This window comes from Zonotrichia leucophrys, chromosome Z, assembly GCF_028769735.1.
Source record: "Zonotrichia leucophrys gambelii isolate GWCS_2022_RI chromosome Z, RI_Zleu_2.0, whole genome shotgun sequence".
NCBI lineage: Eukaryota > Metazoa > Chordata > Aves > Passeriformes > Passerellidae > Zonotrichia > Zonotrichia leucophrys.
This window is the reverse complement of record NC_088200.1, coordinates 2,732,759-2,754,660: the sequence shown is the minus strand read 5'-3', so window position 1 is coordinate 2,754,660 and position 21,902 is coordinate 2,732,759. Positions and strand designations below refer to the sequence as shown.

Below are 21,902 nucleotides of genomic sequence, written 5' to 3'. Positions count from 1 at the left end.
TGAGCTGTCTGTGGGAATAGCAGGAACTTTCTGTTGGCAGCTGTGGGTTGAGATGCCCTGACTTCCACCTGAAGGCTACACCCAAAGCTACACCCAAGAAAATTGTGCATCTTACAAAGCCTCACTGCTCACTGGGATGCAAACAGGCACAAATATTTCCCAGAAGAAGCTGGTCTTTTCCTACCTCAGAGGGATGTAAATTCCCAATGTCTAACCACTGCAAATTCTCCCAGCCTAGAGGACACATGGGAGGAGAAGAGGAACTCCACCTCTGTGTTCCCTACACCAAAATCTTTCTGGCTAGCCACAAGGAACAGCCAAAAATGGCATCCACCAAGGATGCCTTAAACTGAAACGAAGAACTGGACTCAGCTTCTGGACAGAATGAGATTACAGATCAGAAAACAAAGCAGGATAATAAAACCAACCCCTCTTTCTTCTTTTGCTCCTTGTTTGTTCCTGCGCTGAGCACAGCTTTGCAGATCCTCAAATCCCCCTTATTAACAACCCCATGAAACACCTCTGGGCAAGGGCTGGAGCCCCTCTGCTCTGGAGCCAGCCTAGCACAGCTGGGGCTGCTCAGCTGCACCAGAGAAGCTCCAGGGACACCTCAGAGCCCCTGCCAGGGCCTCCAGGGCTCCAGGAGAGCTGCACAGCCCCTGGGGACAAGGCAGGCAGGGACATGACAAGGGAGAATGATTTTAAACTAAAACAGGGGAGATTTAGGTTAGATGTGAGGAAGAAAGTCAGCTGTGAGACTGTGAAACAGGCTTCCCAGAGCAGCTGTGGCTGTCTCTGGATCCCTGGCAGTGTCCAAGACCCATTTGGATGGGGCTTGGAGCACCCTGGGCTAGTGGAAGGTGTCCCTACCCATGACAGGGGGTGGAATAGGATGGGCTTTTAGGTTCCTTCCCACTTAAACCAATCCCTGATTATCTGATTCAAGGTTTGCAGGTGTCTATTCCTTGCACAACCACAGTATTTTTTCTTTTCTTTTTTTAGACTATTCAATATCTTCCATAGTATTATAGAATATAATAATCCTCCCCCGTTTGGCTCAAACAAACCGAGTGACGCCTAGGTTTTGTTAATACACAGCACACAGCAGCCTCTCTCGCCGGTGCAGCCCTGCCCAGGCTGACGCCGATGCTGAAGGTCACCCCAAAGAGTGCCGTGGGGAAGAGCTGCCGGCAGAGAGAGCCAGAGCGCTGGGAACAGGAGCAGCACACCGCCTGTGCCGGGCTGCGCCCAGCATCGGGCTGCCGGGGGCTGGGGGAAGGCGGCTTTCCTTGCTCAAGGACCTTCTCCTGAGGGCGTTCAGAGCCGCGGCTGCCTTTGCCATCTTCCCGTCAGTGCTCCTCTCTGCAGAGCAGCCTTTCCTGCATCCGAGCATCCCTCCCCGCTGCTGCTCCAGGCTGCCGCGCTGACAGCCCGCCCGGCCGAGCTGCCCAGCAGCAGCTCCCGCCGGAAGATGGTGCCCATATCCCACAAAACACGGGGCAAGCCCTGCACAGCACTGCCCGCTTTGGGGCAACACCGGCAGGAAACCCAGCCACGCTATAACGAAATCACCAGAGCAGATCCCACAGCTGATGCCAGGCTCCCTCAGGCAGCAGGGATGCAATTTTGAGGGTGTGACCTGCAATGTAGCTCACCGGGCTGCAGTGCAGTGTATTTGTGTATTTTTTTTTTTCTTTAATGTTCGTTGGTAATAGATTTTTAATGAGCAAAGCCCCACAACTGTAATTGGAAAATTAATAAACCTCTACTCCTGCTGAATATTCACCTGCTAACTAAGCATGCAGCCCTGAGCCAATGCTCCTATCCTTGTCAAAAGCCACATGTGGATGCTGATTTCTGTGCAATGCTTTGATGCTACCCCAGGTTGCTCTTGCTGGTCTATCAAAGCAGATGTGGAATGAGGAGCATCATACATTCCTGGTGGTATACAAAAGCACAAACTCACAACATCAAAAAGGACACACACTTCAGCCTCTCCTCTTGTATTTTCTTGTCCCCTACTCTCTGCTGCTGTACTGGCAATTTGCATTGTTTGCCTCCAGCTCACTGCTGGACAAACTTCAGCAGGCTCCCTTCTCAGCATCTGCCACAGCAGCTACACTCAGCCAAGCATGGTCAGCACACAGCTACTCAGTCTCTTGGCAGATGTCATGTCTCATGTCCAACCAGCAGCTTGCCACAGGCTGCATCAGGAGCTGGAGTGAGGGTGGGATGCTGCAAGGCACCCATGCCACGTCTCTCTTTCCCCCTGCAGCTCTGTGTGTGTGCCACATTCCCATGACAGCAACAGGGCAGTGCCTGGTCCCCATCCCTGAGAGGAGATGCCACTGCAGCACTCACCCCTCCCAGCTGTGAATCTGGCAGATCTCTTCTCTATCAACATCCTATCTTTGATAAAAGACACCACCACTGGGTTCTGAAGGTTGTCAGAGCCCAGCCCAAAAGGTTTTTCTAACACATTGTCTCTGTGATTTACAGTTACCTTTTACCATCACCCAAAAGAGGATGGAGCTAGGCGAGATCGTTGTGACTGAACTTCCCAATGAGAGGGAGCTGTACAAGAAAGACATGTCAAGAGCCCAGGACCTGCTGTGGAGAAGTGGAAACTGGATCCACCATAGTTTTGGGTATCTCACAGGAGAAATGAATGAATATGGAGAGTGGATGAAAAGTAAGGAGAAGGATGTGTTTGGGGATATCCATATCACCATCAGTACTTCCAGTGAAATGTGCTTTACCCCCTGAGGCAGAGCAGAAGCAGCATGGTCCAAGCTCATGGCAAACTCTGGCCTTTTAATTGTCCCACTCTCAGGCAGACAATCCACTGCATCCTCTGGCCATCAACATGTCAGCAGGCAAAATTTGGCACAGTCCTGAGATGTCTTTCACACTCAATCAGTTATGTGTCATTAGCATCACGTCTCACATAGCAGTGCCAGAATCACACAGCAGGGCTGGGCGTTGAGTCTCCTGCCTTGGATCAGCCACTGTCTCTCATCCATCTGTGGGCTGATGATGGGGAATTGCCTCCTGATCGAGGCAGAGGCTCTTGAGTTCTCAGCCTTGGGGGAGCAATAAGCACTGAGAGGGTGTTACAATGCCATAAGACAAAAGCCTGTCCAGACTGGAGCAATGCATGAGCAGACAGTCCAAGATACCCATAATTACTGGGGATTGGGAGGCTGTGTAAGACTGTGGGTCCGCTGTCAAGGCTGAGGTTGTTAGCAGTACACCTCCAGCAATGGGAGAATAAAAGGAGGCATCCATTTATAGCCAGGCCAGTGTTATCCCCAGACACAGGGGAATATCTCCTCCTGCTTTCTCTTTACTCCAGTGATCCATGCTTTGTCAACAACTTTTGTTATTCAGTGTTCTGGAAGGCTTTGGCCACTGTCCTCTGGTTATATTTGAATTTTTACAGCTAATACTTGTGTCTGAGACTAAGTGTATTGCTGATACCTGTTGCATAGCTCAACACCAAATATTACTTAAGATTATTTCAGACAAGCCTGGTCATTTGCCTCTAAGGAACCTTTTCGTCCCCCTTGTTCTTCCTCCTTAACCCTGCCTGGAAGGAATTCTTAGGAATAAGTTATTGCTCATATTCAGAAAATACCCTGGCACCTTAAGCTGCATCTAATGAACAACCAAATTAAGATGATTAATTTCAAATCTTGAAGAACATAAAAGCTGCATATGCACATTGTATGACCATCTGAACATCTTGTACATGGAAGTAGCTCCCCTTTCCCATCCATTCTCCTTGCATCATCCTTTAATAACACACAGCAGTTTAGAAATGGTTGCAGTTTTCCCAGAAGAGAGGCAGAGGAAAAACTCAAGTCAATTTGCAGTAGGAGAACAAGCAGCAAAATGTTATTGCAGTGCCTTCATCCCACCTTCCCCCTGCACTCACCTGAGGTATCTGTGCTTGGTGTCTGTTTACTCTGTCCAGGTTCAATAACCTTCTCCAAAGAGCAATAACTCTTTGTCCTCTGGAAATGCCTCTTTGCCCTGAGTATTGTCCAAACTATAATTACTGCTTTCTAATTTAGGTTCTTTAGCTCTCAGAATACTTTTTAGAAACCTTTCACCCCCATCTGCTATATACACCATACCTTCATGCTCAAGGTTGATGATTTTCTTCCTAAAACAGCAAAATCATTTCCTTTTCCTATATGTCTTGTATTTCCCTATATACATACAAAGTATTTTCAGAGTCCACTCCTGCATTTGAATTATACACCAAAAAGATCTGTCTCATTATTGATTTTACAACAGAATCTAAAGTGATCTACCATGCAAATAATCCTTTGACTACTCTCTGACAACCATAAATAAATCACTTGTGTGTTTGGCCCTCCATAAATTTTATAGCAGTACCCAGTACATCCCTATTAATTCTCAAGTGCCAGATAATATGCAGAGACAATAATCAATCAGAGACCTGTTTTACAGAAATGTTAATATTTCACCTCTGTTCTATGCCCAGAAAGGGGCTGGAATGATTGTGCTTTGCTAAAATGATGCATTTCCAACAGTTTTGCCTTTATCTCCTCCAGGCAAGCCCTTAATGGTTCAGCTGGTGGACTGGATCTTGCGAGGGACCTCTCAGGTGATGTTTGTCAACAACCCTCTCAGCGGGCTGATCATTTTAGTGGGGCTTTTCATCCAGAGCCCCTGGTGGATGCTCACAGGCTGCACTGGCACCACTGTGTCCACGTTAACTGCGCTGGCCCTCAGCCAGGACAGGTAGGTGGCACCTCATGTCCTCATGCACTTAATAAAAATTGATGGTTGCGATATTATTTGGAGCTCACTGATGGGTCATTGAGCCTTGTTAGAGACAGAAGACTCAGGTGAAGACAGAGCTGGGGTCCAAGAATAGCTGGCCTGTCCCTGTGGCTGTCTGTCTTCCTGAAAACACACAGTTCTTTCTCCCTGACAGCCATCCTCAAACCATGCAGGTCCTCTGAGTCACAAGGATCCCCCTCCATCATCCCACAGCCCCCAAACTTCCCCCCTCCCACACACCAGTGCAAGGCAGTACATAAGTAATCTCACTGCTTTTTCACAGGGGCAGGGCACTTACAAATTGCATTTCTGTGGGCACCAGAGACGGGCTGCCTTCAGCAAAGCTTTCTGCCTCGCAATTGTTTCCATGGCAGGTCGTCCATCGCGGCTGGGCTGCACGGCTACAACGGGATCCTGGTGGGCCTGCTCATGGCCGTCTACTCTGACAAGGGCGACTACTACTGGTGGCTTCTGCCCCCCGTGGCTGTGATTTCCATGGCCTGGTAAGTGCCACTGCTCCTCATGTCTTCTGAAGGCTGACCCAGAACAGAGCTAAAGAAAAAAGTAGAAGGCCCCTATTTATTAGAAGGCCTCAATGGATGCACCTCGGGCAGCACAAGAGCCCAGCCAGGATAAACCAAAATGGTCACAAAATGGACTGCCAATCACGGGGTCCCCTCATTTTTATAGGTTTTTGTCCACTTGCCTGTTGAAGTTAATTATCCAAGTCCCATCTTTCTTGTTTTTCTCTCTTCAGTCTTCAGCACGTTGTTTATGCTCTCGGGCCTGAAATTTGGATCATTTGTCCTTGGTCCCCAGCTAGAGAAGGAGTTGTTTTGTTTCTCTGCTCTGTGAAGAGAGCTCACCATCCCCTAATACAAAACTCAGAATTACACACTAAAGCAGTACAAAATCTGAAAATAAAAGCCAAAACCTGAGGCATCACTCCTCCTAGGGACAATTCCCAAAGGACAGGTCTGGCTACAAGCAGCTCAGGCACACTGAGGGCCCCTCTGCCCTGCGCCAGTGACTCCAGACTTGATGGCACTGGAGGGTTGTGTTTGTCACCTCACAGAGCTCGTGGGGAACATGGTAGGAGCTGAGGGCACAGAAACACCGATTGCAGCACACAGGCAAAGCAGCACCATGCCAGGCCTCTGAAAATGGCCCTCAGCAGCAGCACACACATGGGATGGAGGTCATTGCACCCAACACCACAAAGCATCTTCCTCATCCAAGCTCTGAATCAACCCTGTGCTCATCCTGGGGCTGAATTCAATATTCTCCTTCTCAGATGTGCAACCAGTCATGAGCAGAATTAATTCCTCCAAATAGTTCCAAAGGGCAGGCTATGTCCATCCAGGATTAAATTTTGCCGTTTTTAAATAGGGATCTGAACAGCATTGCAGAATCTGTTTAACAGCCTTAGCTGAAATTAATTTAATAGTCACATTTTATCACTGTAAGCAGTAAGATGCTAACCATTATTGGATTTTCACTGCTTTTAAGATCAGATTTGTTTTTATATTTCATTTCTTTAGTCATTCTCAGCAAAGGTCATTTTATAACAATCTCTCAAAACCCAGGACATGTTGCAAGAATGTTTAGTTTGTCTCATCTGCCAGAATTCCTTGAGGCCTTTTGTTCAAAATTTTCTTCATTGTTTAGTTCACAAGTCTTGAGGGTAGAGCTGAAATATTTTAAAATCAGACACTTCAGTGATTTTTTTAACTGATACTTTGACTTTCAGCTTTAGAAGTCAGCATTTATTTAACTGTTTCCTTTTTTCCTGACAAGATGTGTAAGTGACAGAAGCTTTGTATTTCAGCACAGAAATTAGGACACCATTTTCACTGAAGTACTGATTTATTTTTTTTCCCCCTACAGCTGCAAGCAAGGAAATTCGTAAACTCCTTTGGGAACCAAACTTGTCAAAAAAAGAATAGGCTTCATCTGAGATTACACAGGGAGAACAAAGCATTTTGCCCACTGATAGTATCTGTACAGCAGGACACAAGATGTTGCTATTGAAATGTCAAATAACTTGGATGGAGTTGTTTTTTATTATAACCAGCTTAATGACCTTCTAGGGCTCAAATCCAGTTCCTTGAAAAACTTAAAGTCTTTAAATTGATTTTTTATTCACTGCTACTTGGAGTAGACCATAAGAGCTATTCAGCTCACCTGTAGCTGAAGAACTCAGCTGGAAGGAGAACACTGGCCATTTGCACAAAGGACTGGAAATTTCTTCTCTTCCTTGAGCTTTCTGAGACCCATAAAAATCAGATATTACCTTGCCAATATGCTCCCATACAGTCCTTCATGTAGGACACACACTTCAAGTGGAAATCAGGGAGTCTGGAAATGTCCTGAGGAAAGCAGATCAAAGAAAGATTATATTTCAGGTTCTACAGACAAGAACTTTGGGAAAGGCCATGGTATTTCAAGGTTTATGTGGTTTTTGTGTTTTGACTCTAGGTTGAGTCTCACCCCAAATACTTTACATACTAAAAACATTCAATTAAGCTACTTGAAAACAAGTCTCAGTTTTCAGTAAACTGTGTATGATTTCAGATGATACCTCAGCAGCACAAAATTACATCAGTCAGGGTCTGAGTGAAGTCAGGTACCAGCACCTTGCCCAGCTCTGCTACAGTGATGATTTCATCTTACACTCTGTTGGGCCTCAGAGTCCCCAGAAACAGTGTCCAGCACAGTAAATATTTTTATCTTTCTTAATGGAAGATTTTCCACTGCCTTTGATCACTTCTTCTGCTTTATTTCTCTTCCAGGCCCATCTCCTGATACCCTTCAAACTGTTTAAATGAGAACAAAACAAAACAAAAAAAGGCCAAAAAAAAGCAAATTGGGTAATTTCCAACTCCCTCCTGCCTCCTCAAGACAGAGCTTTTTTAGACCACCTGAAGTTTTCCCCAGTTCTTCACGTAACATTCCCAAAATTTCCTTTTCTGCTTTTTATTCAAATTTTAAACTGAATAGTAAGTCAGATTCCCTGTCTCTGTCCATGCTCAAATGCTGTATTGGATGCATACATGGATGTGACATTATTTTCTTCAGAAAGACAAACAGCTTTTGACAACTCTTTGTTTGATGCAGATTAAGGTATTAAGGTATTATTAAGGTATTCACCACCTGGCATTGCTACAAGGAACTGTATTGGCCTTTATTTGCCAAAGTTATCATTTTGTGACCAAAGAGGCAGGCTGTCTCACCACTATAAATTGTGATGAGCAAGTTATAATTCTATTTCTTCTCCTTTTCTCAGCCCAGTACTGTCCAGTGCTTTGGGATCCATCTTCAGCAAATGGGACCTTCCTGTTTTCACTCTGCCCTTCAACATTGTGGTGACCCTGTACCTGGCAGCCACAGGACACTACAACCCATTCTTCCCCACAACCCTCATCAAGCCCATAGCTGCAGTGCCCAATATCACCTGGTCTGACATCAGTGTGCCACTGGTAAGCTTCACACCAACAGGTTTGTGGTATTTCACTGAGAAGGTGAGCATGAAGGCATTCTCCTCTGGGTGATGCTTTTATGTGGGTCAGAATTCACAGAAGTACATGGGTTGGTTCAGTGCCACAGAATCCCCAGGGATGGTTCTGGTTCATCCAGCAGAAAGGCTGATGGAGCCTCAGGGAGCAGAGAACCCGAGCCTCTCATTCCCCTCAAACTTGGCTTGGCCCAAAACTAGTCTTGAGTGTACATCCAGCACACACCTGGATATGACCTCGTCCTATACAGGTTAAAAAAAACATCAGCAACACTGTCAGTGGCAATATGAAAATTCAGAGGAAACATCAGGATTTCAAAGTGACAGAAACTCATTTGTACCCAGTCCCCTCATGTCTAGCTCTAGCTCTGGAGGATCACCTTCCCAGAGGAGAACAGGGTAACAGATCCAGAGGGTTGTGGTGAATAGCTCAGGGTCCCAGGGGATCCTTCAGGGATCCATCTGGGCACCAGTGTTATTGAATATCTTCATTAATGACACAGACAGAGGGATCCAGGGCACCCTCAGCAGATTTGCAGATGGCACCAAGCTGAGAGGTGCAGCTGACACACCTGGAGGATGGGATGGCATCCAGAGGGACCTGGACAGGCTGCAGGGGTGGCCCAGGGAATCTCATGGGGTTTAACAAGGCCAAGAGCTGGAGCTGCACCTGGGCCAGGGCAAACCCTGGGACCAACCCAGGCTGGGGCTGAGCAGGGGGAGCAGCCCTGGGAGAAGGAGCTGGGGGTGCTGTGGGTGAGAGCTGGGCCTGCCCAGCCTGAACCCCCTGCCCTGGGCTGATCCCCAGTGTGGGCAGCAGGGCAGGGGGATCCTGCCCCTGTGCCCCTGGGCTCAGGTGAGAGCCCACCTGCAGAGCTGCCCCAGCCCTGGCTCCAGCAGCACAAGGAGATGGAGCTGCTGCAGCCAGTGCAGAGGAGGCACCAACATGATCAGAGGGATGGAGCACATCTTTTATAAGAAAAGGCTTAGAGAACTAGATTTTTTCAGCCTGGAAAAGATGGCTTTGGGGTGACCTAAGGCCTTCCCATACCAGGAGAGATTGTGTAGGAAAGCTGGAGGGAGACTACTTACAGTTGGAGGTACTTTTGAAGGCATTCCCCTCAAGGAGAAATGGCTACAATTTGAAAGAGAGTAAGTTTAGATTAGATATTGGGGAAAAATCCCTTTCCTGTGAGAGTGGTGAGGCCCCCACAGAGCAGCTGTGGCTGCCCCTGGATCCCTGGCAGTGCCCAAGGCCAGGCTGGATGGGGCTTGGAGCACCCTGGGATGGTGGAAGCTGTCCCTGCCCATGGCAGGGAGTGGAATTAGGTGATCTAAGGTCCCTTCCAATTCAAACCATTCTGAGATTCCATGAGGTGCTCAGACTCCAACAGAGCCAGGATTTCTTCCTTCCCTGTTCAGCCAATATCTTGGATAGAACATCTGCTGTGTCCCTCAGGGCACAGAGAGACAATAAATAACAAGCCCTTTTCTGCCATCTGCTGTAGCTCTTACAATCCATCCCAGTGGGGATTGGTCAAGTGTATGGTTGTGGAAACCCCTGGACTGGAGGGATTTTCCTTGTGGCTCTGCTCATCTCGTCCCCACTGATTTGTTTGCATGCTGCAATTGGATCAGCTGTGGGGATGTTTGCAGGTAAGACACACCGACCAAATTATTTTTGCAACCAAGGTATCTTGATCCAAGGCAGATTCTGTCCAGACTTTAAAGTTGCATCATCTTGGCCGTAGTGGGGACAACACTCATCTTTCAAACTGTCTCTAAATTTGAAAGCTCTTAGCAAAGGTCACACAACAGAGTGCAAGCAACAACAGAAGCAGGTTTTCTTTAAACTTTGCATTTTTTGTTAGATTTGTAAATCAGACAGGTGGTTTGTTCCACCTTACTTAACTCTCTAGCCACTGGATGTGACAAATCCCATGGAGACCATAAGGAAATCTGGAGAAAGACTTTCAGAACTGATTTCTTGCCACCACAATTGCTTTAAATGATGACCACGAGCAAAGGTCTGCCCCAGAACTAATCAGCCAAGGAAAAGAAACAGACTTTACTGGGATGCAGTTTGCTCAGCCCTGCTGTGGATTTGTCAAAATAGCAAAATGAATGCCACTAAAAATGTCCTGTCTCTCCACTAACCAGAGAGAAACAATATTGAGAGACAAGAAGCAGACCCTAGAGTTTAGATAACATTAATGCCACTTAAGAGACCAATTTTAATAAATACAGATGACAGAATAAGTGTAGTCTGATTCCTTGGTAAAGGCAGTGATCCAAAAATTTCTCTGTGCTCTGAAGCACTTTATACATGATGAAGCTGTCTTATATTCATGGTTTTAAACAAAACTGTCCACAATTTGTATGGCTAAGAGAATATGGCAGGACTTGCAGAGGTGTGACATTCAGTCTAGAAGGGAAAGGTCAGGGGAAAGTTCTGGGGACAACATGGTGCAAAAACAGAGGACAGATGAGGACAATACAGAAGGAAATGCATTACTATTGCTAGTGGTCTGTACACTACATATTGAACTCGCCTTTTTACTGGTACTCCTGAAGCCTGTGAGAAATCCTACAGAAGTTTCTGAGAGGTCAAATTTGGGGCAGACCCCCCAGCTCCCATTCCCATGGAGAATTTCCACTGCACAGGTGGAGCAAGCACCTCTAGTAACTAGACCATATCTCACAAAGATCACTAGGAAAAAATTGAAAACTCTGCTTGCTCCCACAAGAGACATGCAGTTGTGCCTCTGACATTCAAAATTAGGGTACATATGAGGTGTAAACATTGTGTGTGAGCACAGCTTTCGCCAGGAGGACACCCAGGTGAGGTTTTCCCACACTCTGGCTGGATCCTCCACCTGTGTGTGTGGATACAATACACAGGAAGTTTTGTCTGAATTAAGCCTTTGAGACTGGGCCAAATTCCACCACAGGGACATTATCAGAGCTCCAAAATAATGATCCTCCTTTGACATCCTCCTTTTCCTGCATGTGTGTGTGTGTGTGTGTGAGAAAACAGACAAACCCACCCTGATGTTATGAGGAAGAGATGACAGACTCCTCCTGCCTGTTCCTCTCACACCTGAGCTCACAGCCTTGCCTTTGTCCTGCAGCTCTGAGCATTGCATCCCCCTTTGACAGCATCTACCTTGGCTTACACAACTACAACTGTGCCCTAGCCTGCATTGCCATCGGAGGCATGTTCTACGCCCTGACCTGGCAGACTCATGTGCTCTCACTTGCCTGTGGTGAGTATCTTTTATATGAAGGGAAGGCAAAAAATTGGGCAGTTTATTAAGAGCTGTATTGGTTTGAAAAGACAGGTGTCCTCTAAGGAAGGCAGGAGCCTCCCTTGAAATGGAAAACACAAACCCCCTTTCTCTGAATTATTGTAGTTTTGAAATTAAGAGGCTCTCAGGTAATGATATGGGAGTAGGAATAAATCTTTATTAGGAAAAAATAAAAATTAAAAGAAAAAATAAAAATTAAAAGAAAAATAAAAATAAAATGCAGTAATACAAAACAACACTGACAGAACATGCCCAGCCCCCTGTGTGTCAGGGTGGTGTCCCACAGTGCCAGCTGTGGTTCTGCTGGAGCAGGGATCCTGGAGAAGGGTGGAATTTTCCTCTGAAGTTCCAGGGGTGGTGTAGATGGGCCTGGTCCTCCTCTGGGAATGCAGGGGAGGAGAAAGCTGCTCCTCTGGGAATGCAGTGGGCAAAGGCTGCTGTGGTGTCCCAAACCTCAGATTGTATCCAGGTAGGAATGCTTGGCTCCTCCCCCTGGCCAGAGCATCTTCCAATAGGATGATGGAATTTTATCAGTCATGCAGGGACACTCAGTGGCCCATGAACAGAAGATATTTCCCAGAGGGAGGATTGGTTGTGGAAGAGATAAACTGCCTCACCTGGTTCTAGCAGGTGGCCCAATGAACAGCAGATAACTGCCCCACCTCTAGCAGCTGGTGATAGAATACACACCCCAAGCCACATCTTGCACTTCCAACCTAAGACAGGAGCACAGACTTAGAGCCAATCATCACTCTGTGTGTCCCAAAAATAGGTACTGTGCAAGACCTGTTTCTCTGGCAGCATCAGCATTGGGCATGATTGTATGAATTCAGAGGGAATAGTGTTAGACCCTGATAATGTGGAAACATCTAGAAAGGGTGGAAGTATTGTTTGTGGCATGAGCTCAAATTAATCCATGAGCATGTTTAACCAGTTAGCAACTCAACAGATTGACTGATTGTCCTGAGCACAGTTTCTGGGTTTCTCAGTAGCTTTTCCTTCCTTGATTTAACCCTTGGGTGCTTGACCTTGCCTCTTGTTCTGCCATTCTGGCATCCTGGTGCAAAGAGACCTTTTGACAACTGGTTGTGGTATGAAGGCACAGGGCAGACAATTTCTGAAGAATTCTGGAGAATTTCAGCAATTCCCACTGCATGTGGGTCAGGTAGTGCCAAATTAAAAAAAACTTTCTGTGAAGAAATTTTTCCCTAATATTCAACCTAGATCGCCCTTGGTGCAGTTTTAGGCCACTTTCTCTTGGGGCATTTCAACTAATTGTTGAACTCTAGCAGTGATCCTCACATTAGGTATCTGGGAGGATATTTTGCTGTGCATTTGGATAATGTTGCTTGGGGTTTTTGTTGGGTTTTTTGTTGTTGTTGTTGTTGTTTGGAGTTTTGGGGGTTTTTTGTTTGTTTTTTGTTTGTTTGTTTGTTTGGGTTTTTTTATAATTAAGAATTGAACAATGTTTTTCTCATCCTGAGCTCTCTATGGTCTTCTCTTTTCAGCATTATTTTGTGCCTACTCTGGAGCAGCTCTTGCTAATGCACTCTCTGTGGTAAGTGTGGGGGTTTCTGTTTTACCTGAGTTTTTTTGTTTTTGTTTTTTTTTCTTAACTGCATCTTGATTTGTTCAAATATAACATTAAGGAAATGCCTCAAAATTCTCCATATCAGCTTTGACAACACTGAAATGAGAATGCGGCAGCCAGCTGGCAGGTCTTGTACAAACCCTGTGTCAGCTGAATTGTGCCCCTGAAGACTTTATATCTGATAATAAGATGTCAAAGACCTTTGGAGCATGTTATCCACAACAGGGTTGTGCATGTATATGAGAATTACAGCAACAGCATATGGTTTGAGATTAAATACTTAGTTGAACATTATCTTTCAGCAATTCCAAATTATCTAAATTTTCATTTTCTTCTTTAAAGGTCTTTCTCCAATACTGCCACAGATATTATTGATGTTTGAACTGGGTATGAGAACTAAAATGAGGGGGAGACTGTTCTCTTAAGTACAAAGTTATTATATTTGGACAAATCAAGAAAGGAGTGAAGACAGAAATGCCAGGCTCTGCTTCTTCTTTAAGATCTGAGAGATTAAAGCAAAACCACATTTTAATTAAATTGATTTACTAACTTAAAAGAAAAAAGATTAGAACTAGCAGCTTCATGCACTGAACATTTTCATCTGGCACCCTCTCAGTACTGTGTAGGTCCCCACATATGGACTGCTTTAAGCACACCTACTTTTGGGACGCATCAGGGAAAAGGACACCCACTTTTTGTTCCTGTGATGTTGCTTTTGGAAGACCTCAATTCAGATTCAGAGGTGGGGGAACAGAGAAGTCTGAGGGTTAGATGTGATGCCAGTGTGATATTGTCACTGGGGAATGGGAATATGCATGAATAATACACTCCATACATATTTTACAGAACAGAGAGGGTAGAATTTGGCTCTTCTGTTAGAGAATTCAGGTGTCCATGTGTGAGCTGGGTGTCTTGGCTTTCACTGAAGTGATCACAGCTTCAGAGCCTGATTCAGTTGCTTCAATGCTGGTGCCAGGTTCCATCCAGCAGTGGGATTGAAGCTGCACCTCTGACAGGACTGAGGTCTGCAGTGTCAGATGCTTGGTGCAGCCCTCCAGCTGCAAATCAGACCTCTTTGTGGCCAGCTGAATCAGCATTTGGTGCCCACTGTGCCTTCAGGGAAACCAAGGCTCTCCCAGCTTCCCACATGGAAGAGTGTAGCCACAGGCAGGCATAAGCACAGAGACCAAAAATGGTACCAAAGTGCTGTTTGTGTGTTTTGTGTCCCCTGCCAGCTCGGGCTGCCAGTGTGCACCTGGCCCTTCTGCCTCTCGGCGCTCCTCTTCCTGCTGATCACCTCCCAGAACCCGGCCATCTACAAAATGCCCCTCTGCCAGGTCACCCACCCAGAAGCCAACCGGATCTACTACCTGAGGATGAGGAGAAGGGCCTCGGAGAGCAGGAGGGAAGAGCAGAAGCGAAGGGAGCAGAAACCCTCTGGCGGCTCAGGGGTTAACAGTGGGGGCACCCCCCTGTGCACCCCCAAGAGCCGCCACGCTCACTGATTGCAGGCACCCACAGCTCTGCAGCCTGGGGCAGACTGGGGGCAGCTTCTCAGGCATCACCCAGGTGCAGCACAGCCACAAACACCACTTTTGCCAGCAGTATGCAGGCTGGGGATTCAGCATTCCGCGCTGGAGAAATCACGGTTTGCCCTTGAGATAAGCTTTCCAAAAAGCACTCAGGTAACATAATAACAGCTGCCTTATCAATCCACTGGCTGTTAACTTGAAAGTCACCTCTTATCAATAATAATTATAAGAATAGGCAGAAGAACATTAAAGCTGACAAGAGGCTGCATTTAATTTCAGAGGTGTAATTTAACAAAATAAATATGCTGAGAAGGCATTGGTGTCTAATAATAATAAATAATGTAAAAACTAAGTCAAGAGCTGCACTTCAAATTAAGAGCATGTGTATTTGAAAGTGAAATAAACAGACTGTTCTCTTCCTTTCTTGTGTGCCATCAATGTCTAACCCATTTAATACCTCTTAACAGCTACAACACACACAGGTAAATATTCTTACAGAGCACATCCTGTAGCACTTCTGGTGCCATCTCCTGCCTCCTCATTAAGTGCCAAGGCAATGAATATATATGCTTTAATCAGACTAGAAGAGTGACTAGCTAGCAGTGATCAAACATTCTTCTTTTTCTTGAATAATTTTCTGTCTTGCAAATTGAAGATCTCTCTCTCCTGCTGATTGCAGGATAGCAAGTCTGAATCCATACACACATTCATTGGGAAATGAAAAAACTTCATGTAAAGAATGGGATAAACATTTACTGCTGGTGTCAATTCTTTCTCTCCCTTTCATAGAGGAGCAGATCCTTTCCATTAGACCATGAGAAATTAACAAGGCAAAGGTTACCACTGCCACTTCATGCCTCCTCAAAATCCATACAGCAGGGAAGCTCCAACTGCCCTAAGGAGTTGGCAAAGGATTTTCTCAGGAACCTTTGCCAAAACCTCTGTGAAGAAGGCCTGACAGAAAGGCTTCCACACTCTAAAGTTGTTTTACAAGGTCAGTTTAAAATCACAGGCCCAAGGGATGTGAAGATTTAAAATCCAAAGAGACTATGCAACCACAAACACTCAGACCAGAAGCTGCCCTCTCTGCCTCACGATGCTGGGCTGTTTTACAGATCCATGTGAATATTTTTGAACAGGTGGGATCCCACCTCCAAAAACCACTTTTTAAAAAGGTGAGCCTGGATTGTGATCATGGGATTATTTGTGCCTTAATCACCTAAAATCCAGCAGCACCAGCATCTGCCACCCCTCTAAATATCCCATAGAACAGCATCCAAGAATGAATTTATCCTGGAAGACAAAAACACGGTGCTGTTTAAGTTCAGATGTTTGGGTTTTTTTAAACAAGGGAGGCCATTCCAGGAATTCTGGTAAAATTTAGGTCCTACTTCCTTCCTTTCTTTTCCAAGACATCCTTTGAGCCATGATATCAGCAAACTAATGCTAGCACCAAAGCAGTCTCCTGAGGTCACTGCAAACTGCAAGATCAGGGACATCCCCCTGTTGCTGCTGCTGTAGAGAGACAAAGAGAGGCAGAATAACACAGGAGGTGACACACAACTGTCTGAAAACCTTCTTTCTACAGCAGTCTGAAATATGAAGCACACAGAAACTAGGAGAGCTTATTCATGAACAGTTTAATTTAGCTCATGCACAGCGTTAGAGAAATATTTGAATGCTAGAAATGCAAGGTCACTGGGAAAATTACAGCAAAATAAAGCTTTTTTTCATCATGTATGTGAAGAAAAACCACAACTGCAGTTAGGTATGCCAAACATATTGTTTGTTTTCCTAAAAATAACAGTGAAGCCCAGGCACAATACGGCTATTGGAAGGGATTTGTCATTTAAGTGCCACTGCAGGCATTAATTCCTCAGCCACATGAAAATCCATCCTAAAGTCAATTAGTAAAGCAATTTCTAGAGCTGAAGCCTTCCATAAAAAATAGAGTATAAACAGCTTTTTTAAGTCTCTAGCTAATCAAAAGATTTGAGTAACTATAGCCAGTACTCATAATTCTTGAAAACAGGCAAGACAAATCAAGTGTCTCCTGCAAGGGAACAGCAGACAATAAAAGCACTAACTGAAGCTATCAGTGGTAGCCCAGCAGTCTGATACCTAGAGACTTCTATAAAAATTTTCATTAAGAGAGAAAAAAGGTACAGATTTCAGTGGGACTAATAATTTTGCAACAGCTCCCAGAGGTCTAACATAAAACAAATATGACCATTAAAGGAGAAAACAAAAAAAGTTTCTTCTGCAGTTAGAGTCATCACTCCACCCAGCTCACCTCTGCCTTGAACAGCATTAAATAAATGTTCCTGTACAAACCAACACCTGGCCTAGCCATACCACATGAAAAAACCAACTCCCTAAAAATTTGCTTTAAAAAGTTAAAAAGCAGAACAGACTTAGCAAAGTGAAGGAATTACAAGAGAGCTCCCCAGTGAATTAAGACAACTCTAAGTGGAGGTCAAGGTAAAAAATAGTAAATAATACACTATGCAGCTCAAGAAAAATGCTTACTTTATTGCTTCAAATATTACTTTCAAATATTATTTTTTCTTACTTTTGCATTTGCTTCATACCCCTTAAAAAGGAAAAAAAAAGGCAACTTTGATTTTTGAGGGGAAGTTCTCGACTCTTCTCCTGTAGACACAGGTGCTTCTGTTGGTAAGATCAGCCACAGATCTCATACAGAAAAATCTGGGGCAAGCCCTTTAGATATCTTGGCTTGGGCATTGGTGGCTCCAGGATGACTGAGCTGGCAATGACTCCTCATGAATTATTAGCAAAGCTGCAGGGAGGGAAGGTGGAGGGAAGGGATTTGCTTTCCCAGTGGACATTTACACAGAGGTCAGAGCCACGCTGCCAACCTGCACTGGAGCATCCTCATTGCTGGAGCACAGTTTCCCTCCTGATTCACAGAAGCACAGAATCCTATAGACTGGAGAAGCCCCCTAGGATCCTCGACTCCAACCACTCCCTCAGCACTGCTAAACTTGCCACTAGTCCATGTCCCCTTGTGGCACATCCACATGGCATTTAAATCCTTCCAGGGATGGGGGCTCCATCACTGCCTTGAGTAGCTGTGTCAGTGTTTGACAGCCCTTTCCAAAATGAGTTTTTTCCTGATCTCCACTCTAAAACTGGTTTCCATCATCTGATCGTCTTGGAGACTTAATCTGTCTTCCAAAAATCTCTGCTCTGCAGAACCACCCAGCCAGAAATCAGGTAGAGACTTTCGTTCTTTGGAGAAAACCAAAAACTCAGGGGTCAAGAGCTGATGGGAAGAGCAGCACAGGGGGAGACCACAACAGGGGGTGGTGACACCAGGGAGGTGCAGACCTGAAAAACACAGTGCTGTGCTTCCAAACAATGATGGGGAGATGTGGCTGCAGCACCGCTTGGCCCTCCCAGCCCAGCAAAGCACAGTGGGTTAAAGCCTGATGAACAAATTTCCCTGTTGGACTCCACTCTCAAGCAACCAGAGCTGCTTTGCTGCAGAGCCTGGGCCCTGCTCCTTGTTCCACTCAACATTGCTGTGAGCTTAAAATAAATATTGTCCTTTTCTTCAGCCCTTCTGCAATGTGAGAGCTCTTCTTCCCATACCTGCAAGCAATCAGCGCAGACCTGCACTGATTTAGGAGCCCGAAACCACCAGATACAGGGAGAGTGTGCATCTCTGCCCAGCACCCAGGCTGCTGGTGCAGGGAGCCAGCCAGCATCCCAGCAGGAACCAAAAATACCAGGAAGGGGTCTGTGTTCCAGGGGGGCAGTCAAGCAACATGGAACCTCCCTACAAGCTGAAAAACTCAAAACTTCAAAACTTGTCAGAATAAGATAATTCCTAAAAACATCCAGCTGCTGGGGAGTTGCTCTGTGCTCTGTCCGTGCCAGACATCTCCAGTCTGCAAAGACAGACAGCTTGTCCAACACTACAGAATTATTTAGGCTTTCTGTAGATCACATCTGCCAGGGTTACAGAAATGTCACCACTCTGAGGAGGAAACCTGTTTGCTGAACGCTTTTTCTCTTCCTCTACATCAGTTTTAATTTGAGATGGAAGGAGCTCAAACAGGAAACAAGCCCTTGATTGCAGTTGATTTTACAGTTCTCAGGGGGCTTTTACAGATTCCTACAGCTGTTGCCACAGCTGGAATTCACACATTCCAGTGGTGGGATAAGACATGGGATGGCTGTGTGGCAAGCAAAGGTTTCTCCCACCACGTTTTGCCTGGCAATGAGTTTGGGTGTCTCTGACTTGTCATTCAGCATCTTCTGAGTGCACTCAGTAACCTCTGTGCATTCAAGAGCTTGAAGTCTCACAGAGCTGCATCCTCACATCCTCACATCCAAAAAGGGGCAGCTTTTTGCATAGACAGCTGGGGCAGATCCCTGCTCCCAAAATGCGCATCTTCACACAGCACACACAGCAGGGCTGAAGCATCAAGCGTTTCCAAAAACATCCAGCTATGTCACCACCCAAAATGCACAGTTCTTGGGGCTGTGCAGCACATCCCAGCCCCTGCAAATTAAACTCTGCTGGTCACTGAATTGCAAAAGGCAAAGGCAGAGAGGCAGAGGCATCCTTGACCTGTGCAGCACAGGATGGTCTGGAGTATTTTTCCCCCAGCACATCCTGTCCTGTACCTGACACTGCTTTTCCACACTTCCCTCATTTCAGCCAAGTGCTGACAGGTCTGTTGCTCTGTCTTCCAAAAATCTCTGCTCTGCAGAACCACTCAGCCAGAAATCAGGGAGAGAGTTCCTGTCTTTGGAGAAAACAAAAAGTCAGAGGTGATGACAAACTGTCAGCCAGCAATGCTTTCTTGCTGTTGCCAAGTGAGCTTCATTCACTTGTGCAAATTAAATCACATTTAGGACATCTTCCTTCACAGAAACTGAGTTACCCAATAGATATGCCTTTTTTTTTTCTTTTACCTACCCCAAAATGTGATTTTTTTTGCAAATGGATTTATACCTATTTGTGCTTTTGCATGAAAATGTCACTTGGTAGCACTGCTTGCAAAATCCCACAGCCAGAGTAACTCTCCCTCTCTCCATTGCCAGGGTAACTCTCCCTCTATCCATTGCATTGACTATTAGTTTTCAGTTGTTTCTCCTGTCTGATGCTTCATTTCTGGAGGCTACCAGTCCTCTTTCTCTTGTTGATCAGCAACCCATGCTGTGTACAGCATCCTCCACTTTTAGTAAGAACTACTTGGCAAGAAAGTAGTAATCACTGGGATTTATAGGCTGGAAGAGTTTCTTGCTGGAAAAATTATAGCATTCTGCTCTATGTTAAGGCCTAATACATACATGTCCTACAACACACAGCTTTGTGAGGATGGATTATTTCCTTGGAAGCAGCCATACCCTGGGTGAGACTCACTGCCCTACCATCAGGGCAAGGGAAGTAGAAAGGGCAGGGAAGTTCATTAAGCTGAGAGTGGAGGCAGGGAAGTGAATTGATCTCAAATTGCAAAAGCAAATGAAGAAGCAGAGAAACATGTGTCGTAAAAAGAGGCAAGTCTGGCCAGCTTTGTTATTTTTAACAGGATCCTGCAGTCTTGAGGTGGGTTTAGAAAAAGAGCCTTTTTGAATTTGGGCTTTTCCTTGGAGCCAGGAGAACAGGAGAGGGCTTTGAAGCTGAAACTTAGAATTATTTCAGTTTCAATTTCCCACCTTTACTGAAATACAGCAATACAATCAACCTCAGGCTTTCAAACCCCTCCAGTATTTCAGACTGATTCAATATAATGGTTGGACTCAATAATCTCAAAGCTCTTCTCTGAGCAACTATTCTATAATGCTGTGATTCTAAAGTGGATGATCCAGTCTGCCATGCTAGAGATGACCAGAAAAACAAACAGCCTTGAGGCTCAGACTCAGGCATGAACCAGAGAGTCTGCACCTCTCTCTGAAGTTGCCATTTATTTTGGCAGAGCAGAGCTTTTTTACACACTGCTGTAGCTGTAATACCACCACAACCTGCTCTTCACACATTCCTGCCCCACTCCTATCCCAGGATGCAGAGACTGTCACTCCTAATCAATAAGCTGGTTTCCAGGTATCACTTATGCACTCTTGGAGCTGCATGGACTGAGAAGGTGAGTTATGAGATCATGTCCAGGTGGACAGAAAGGACAGTGGGTCTCCAGAGCAGGCAGAAGAGGAGGGAAGCGATGTGTATGCATTAGGAGAGCTGGAAATTTTGGGAGCATACACCATTAGGAGCAGAGCACAGAGCAGCAGATAGAGCACAAAGAGTTTGGACTGTGCCAGGGCAAGGGAACTGCTGTTTGTGAGCCCTCTGAACCTGGAGATCTGAATATTTGCTGCAATTCCCACAGCTGCACATGTGGGTGTGCTGGAGTCACACCACGAGAGGGAGACGGACACCGGAGCAGAGCACAGTCCATACCCAGCCCCATCCCCTGCCACACAGGGAATGGCAAACAGCAGCCTTCTCTAGAGAGTTTCGCAGGCCAAAATGCAGGGATAGACCTTCCCATTCCCATCCAGCTGTTGGCTTTGCGTAAACCCAAAACTATTGCTCTTAGCAAACAGGTCCAAGATTGTGACAGACCTGTGGTGCTCTGTGCCGAAACAGATTTTAACACTCTTCACTCACTCATAAAAACAAGATGATGAAAAGCAAGGTGGCCACAGATGTTGGTGGGGGCTGACCTGCTCCTCCAGCCTGAGGGACAGGACAGACCATGGCTGTGACACAGAGCAGCTGTGTCCCCAGCCAGGACACGGGCTCTGTCTCACTCCTGCCACGCTTCCATCACCACTGCCATCTCTGCACACACCTCCACAAGAACCACAGACTGGCAGCACTTCTGGAAGTGAAACATTAGATTTGCTCACAGCCAGCCCAGGTGAGCTGCAAAAGTCCCTTACCTCGCTGTAGCAAATTTGGGGCATCACCTCGTTTTGAGACTCTGTCCCATAACATCCTCACAGACAAGTTACAGGAGTGTGGGCTAAATAAATGTGAAGCAAGTTGGATCGAAAATTGGCTGAATGGTTGGGCTCAAAGTGTTATAATCAGTGGCACAAATTACATGTAGAGTCCAGACATTAGTCGTGCAAGCCAGGAATATTAAGTTTAATTTCTTAACTAAGGA

At 45.7% G+C, this 21,902-nt stretch overlaps 1 protein-coding gene across 1 annotated transcript; it reads left to right on the top strand.

Moving 5' to 3' along the window:
• Positions 1–2,526: 2,526 nt before the first annotated feature.
• LOC135459363 (urea transporter 2-like) lies at positions 2,527–14,955 on the top strand. The gene is made up of 8 exons (XM_064735311.1): positions 2,527–2,692; positions 4,584–4,773; positions 5,190–5,318; positions 8,102–8,294; positions 9,838–9,985; positions 11,461–11,595; positions 13,146–13,195; positions 14,464–14,955. The coding sequence occupies exons 1-8, from the start codon at positions 2,527–2,529 to the stop codon at positions 14,731–14,733; spliced, it is 1,281 nt and encodes a 426-aa protein (XP_064591381.1). The 3' UTR covers positions 14,734–14,955.
• Positions 14,956–21,902: the final 6,947 nt, after the last annotated feature.

Bases quoted from the DNA above. Each gene is read 5' to 3' on its own strand.
- LOC135459363 (XM_064735311.1), top strand. From the start codon at position 2,527: ATGGAGCTAGGCGAGATCGTTGTGACTGAACTTCCCAATGAGAGGGAG. The intron at 9,986-11,460 runs GTAAGACACACC...TTTGTCCTGCAG, and splicing joins AGCTGTGGGGATGTTTGCAG to CTCTGAGCATTGCATCCCCC. The intron at 13,196-14,463 runs GTAAGTGTGGGG...GTCCCCTGCCAG, and splicing joins TTGCTAATGCACTCTCTGTG to CTCGGGCTGCCAGTGTGCAC.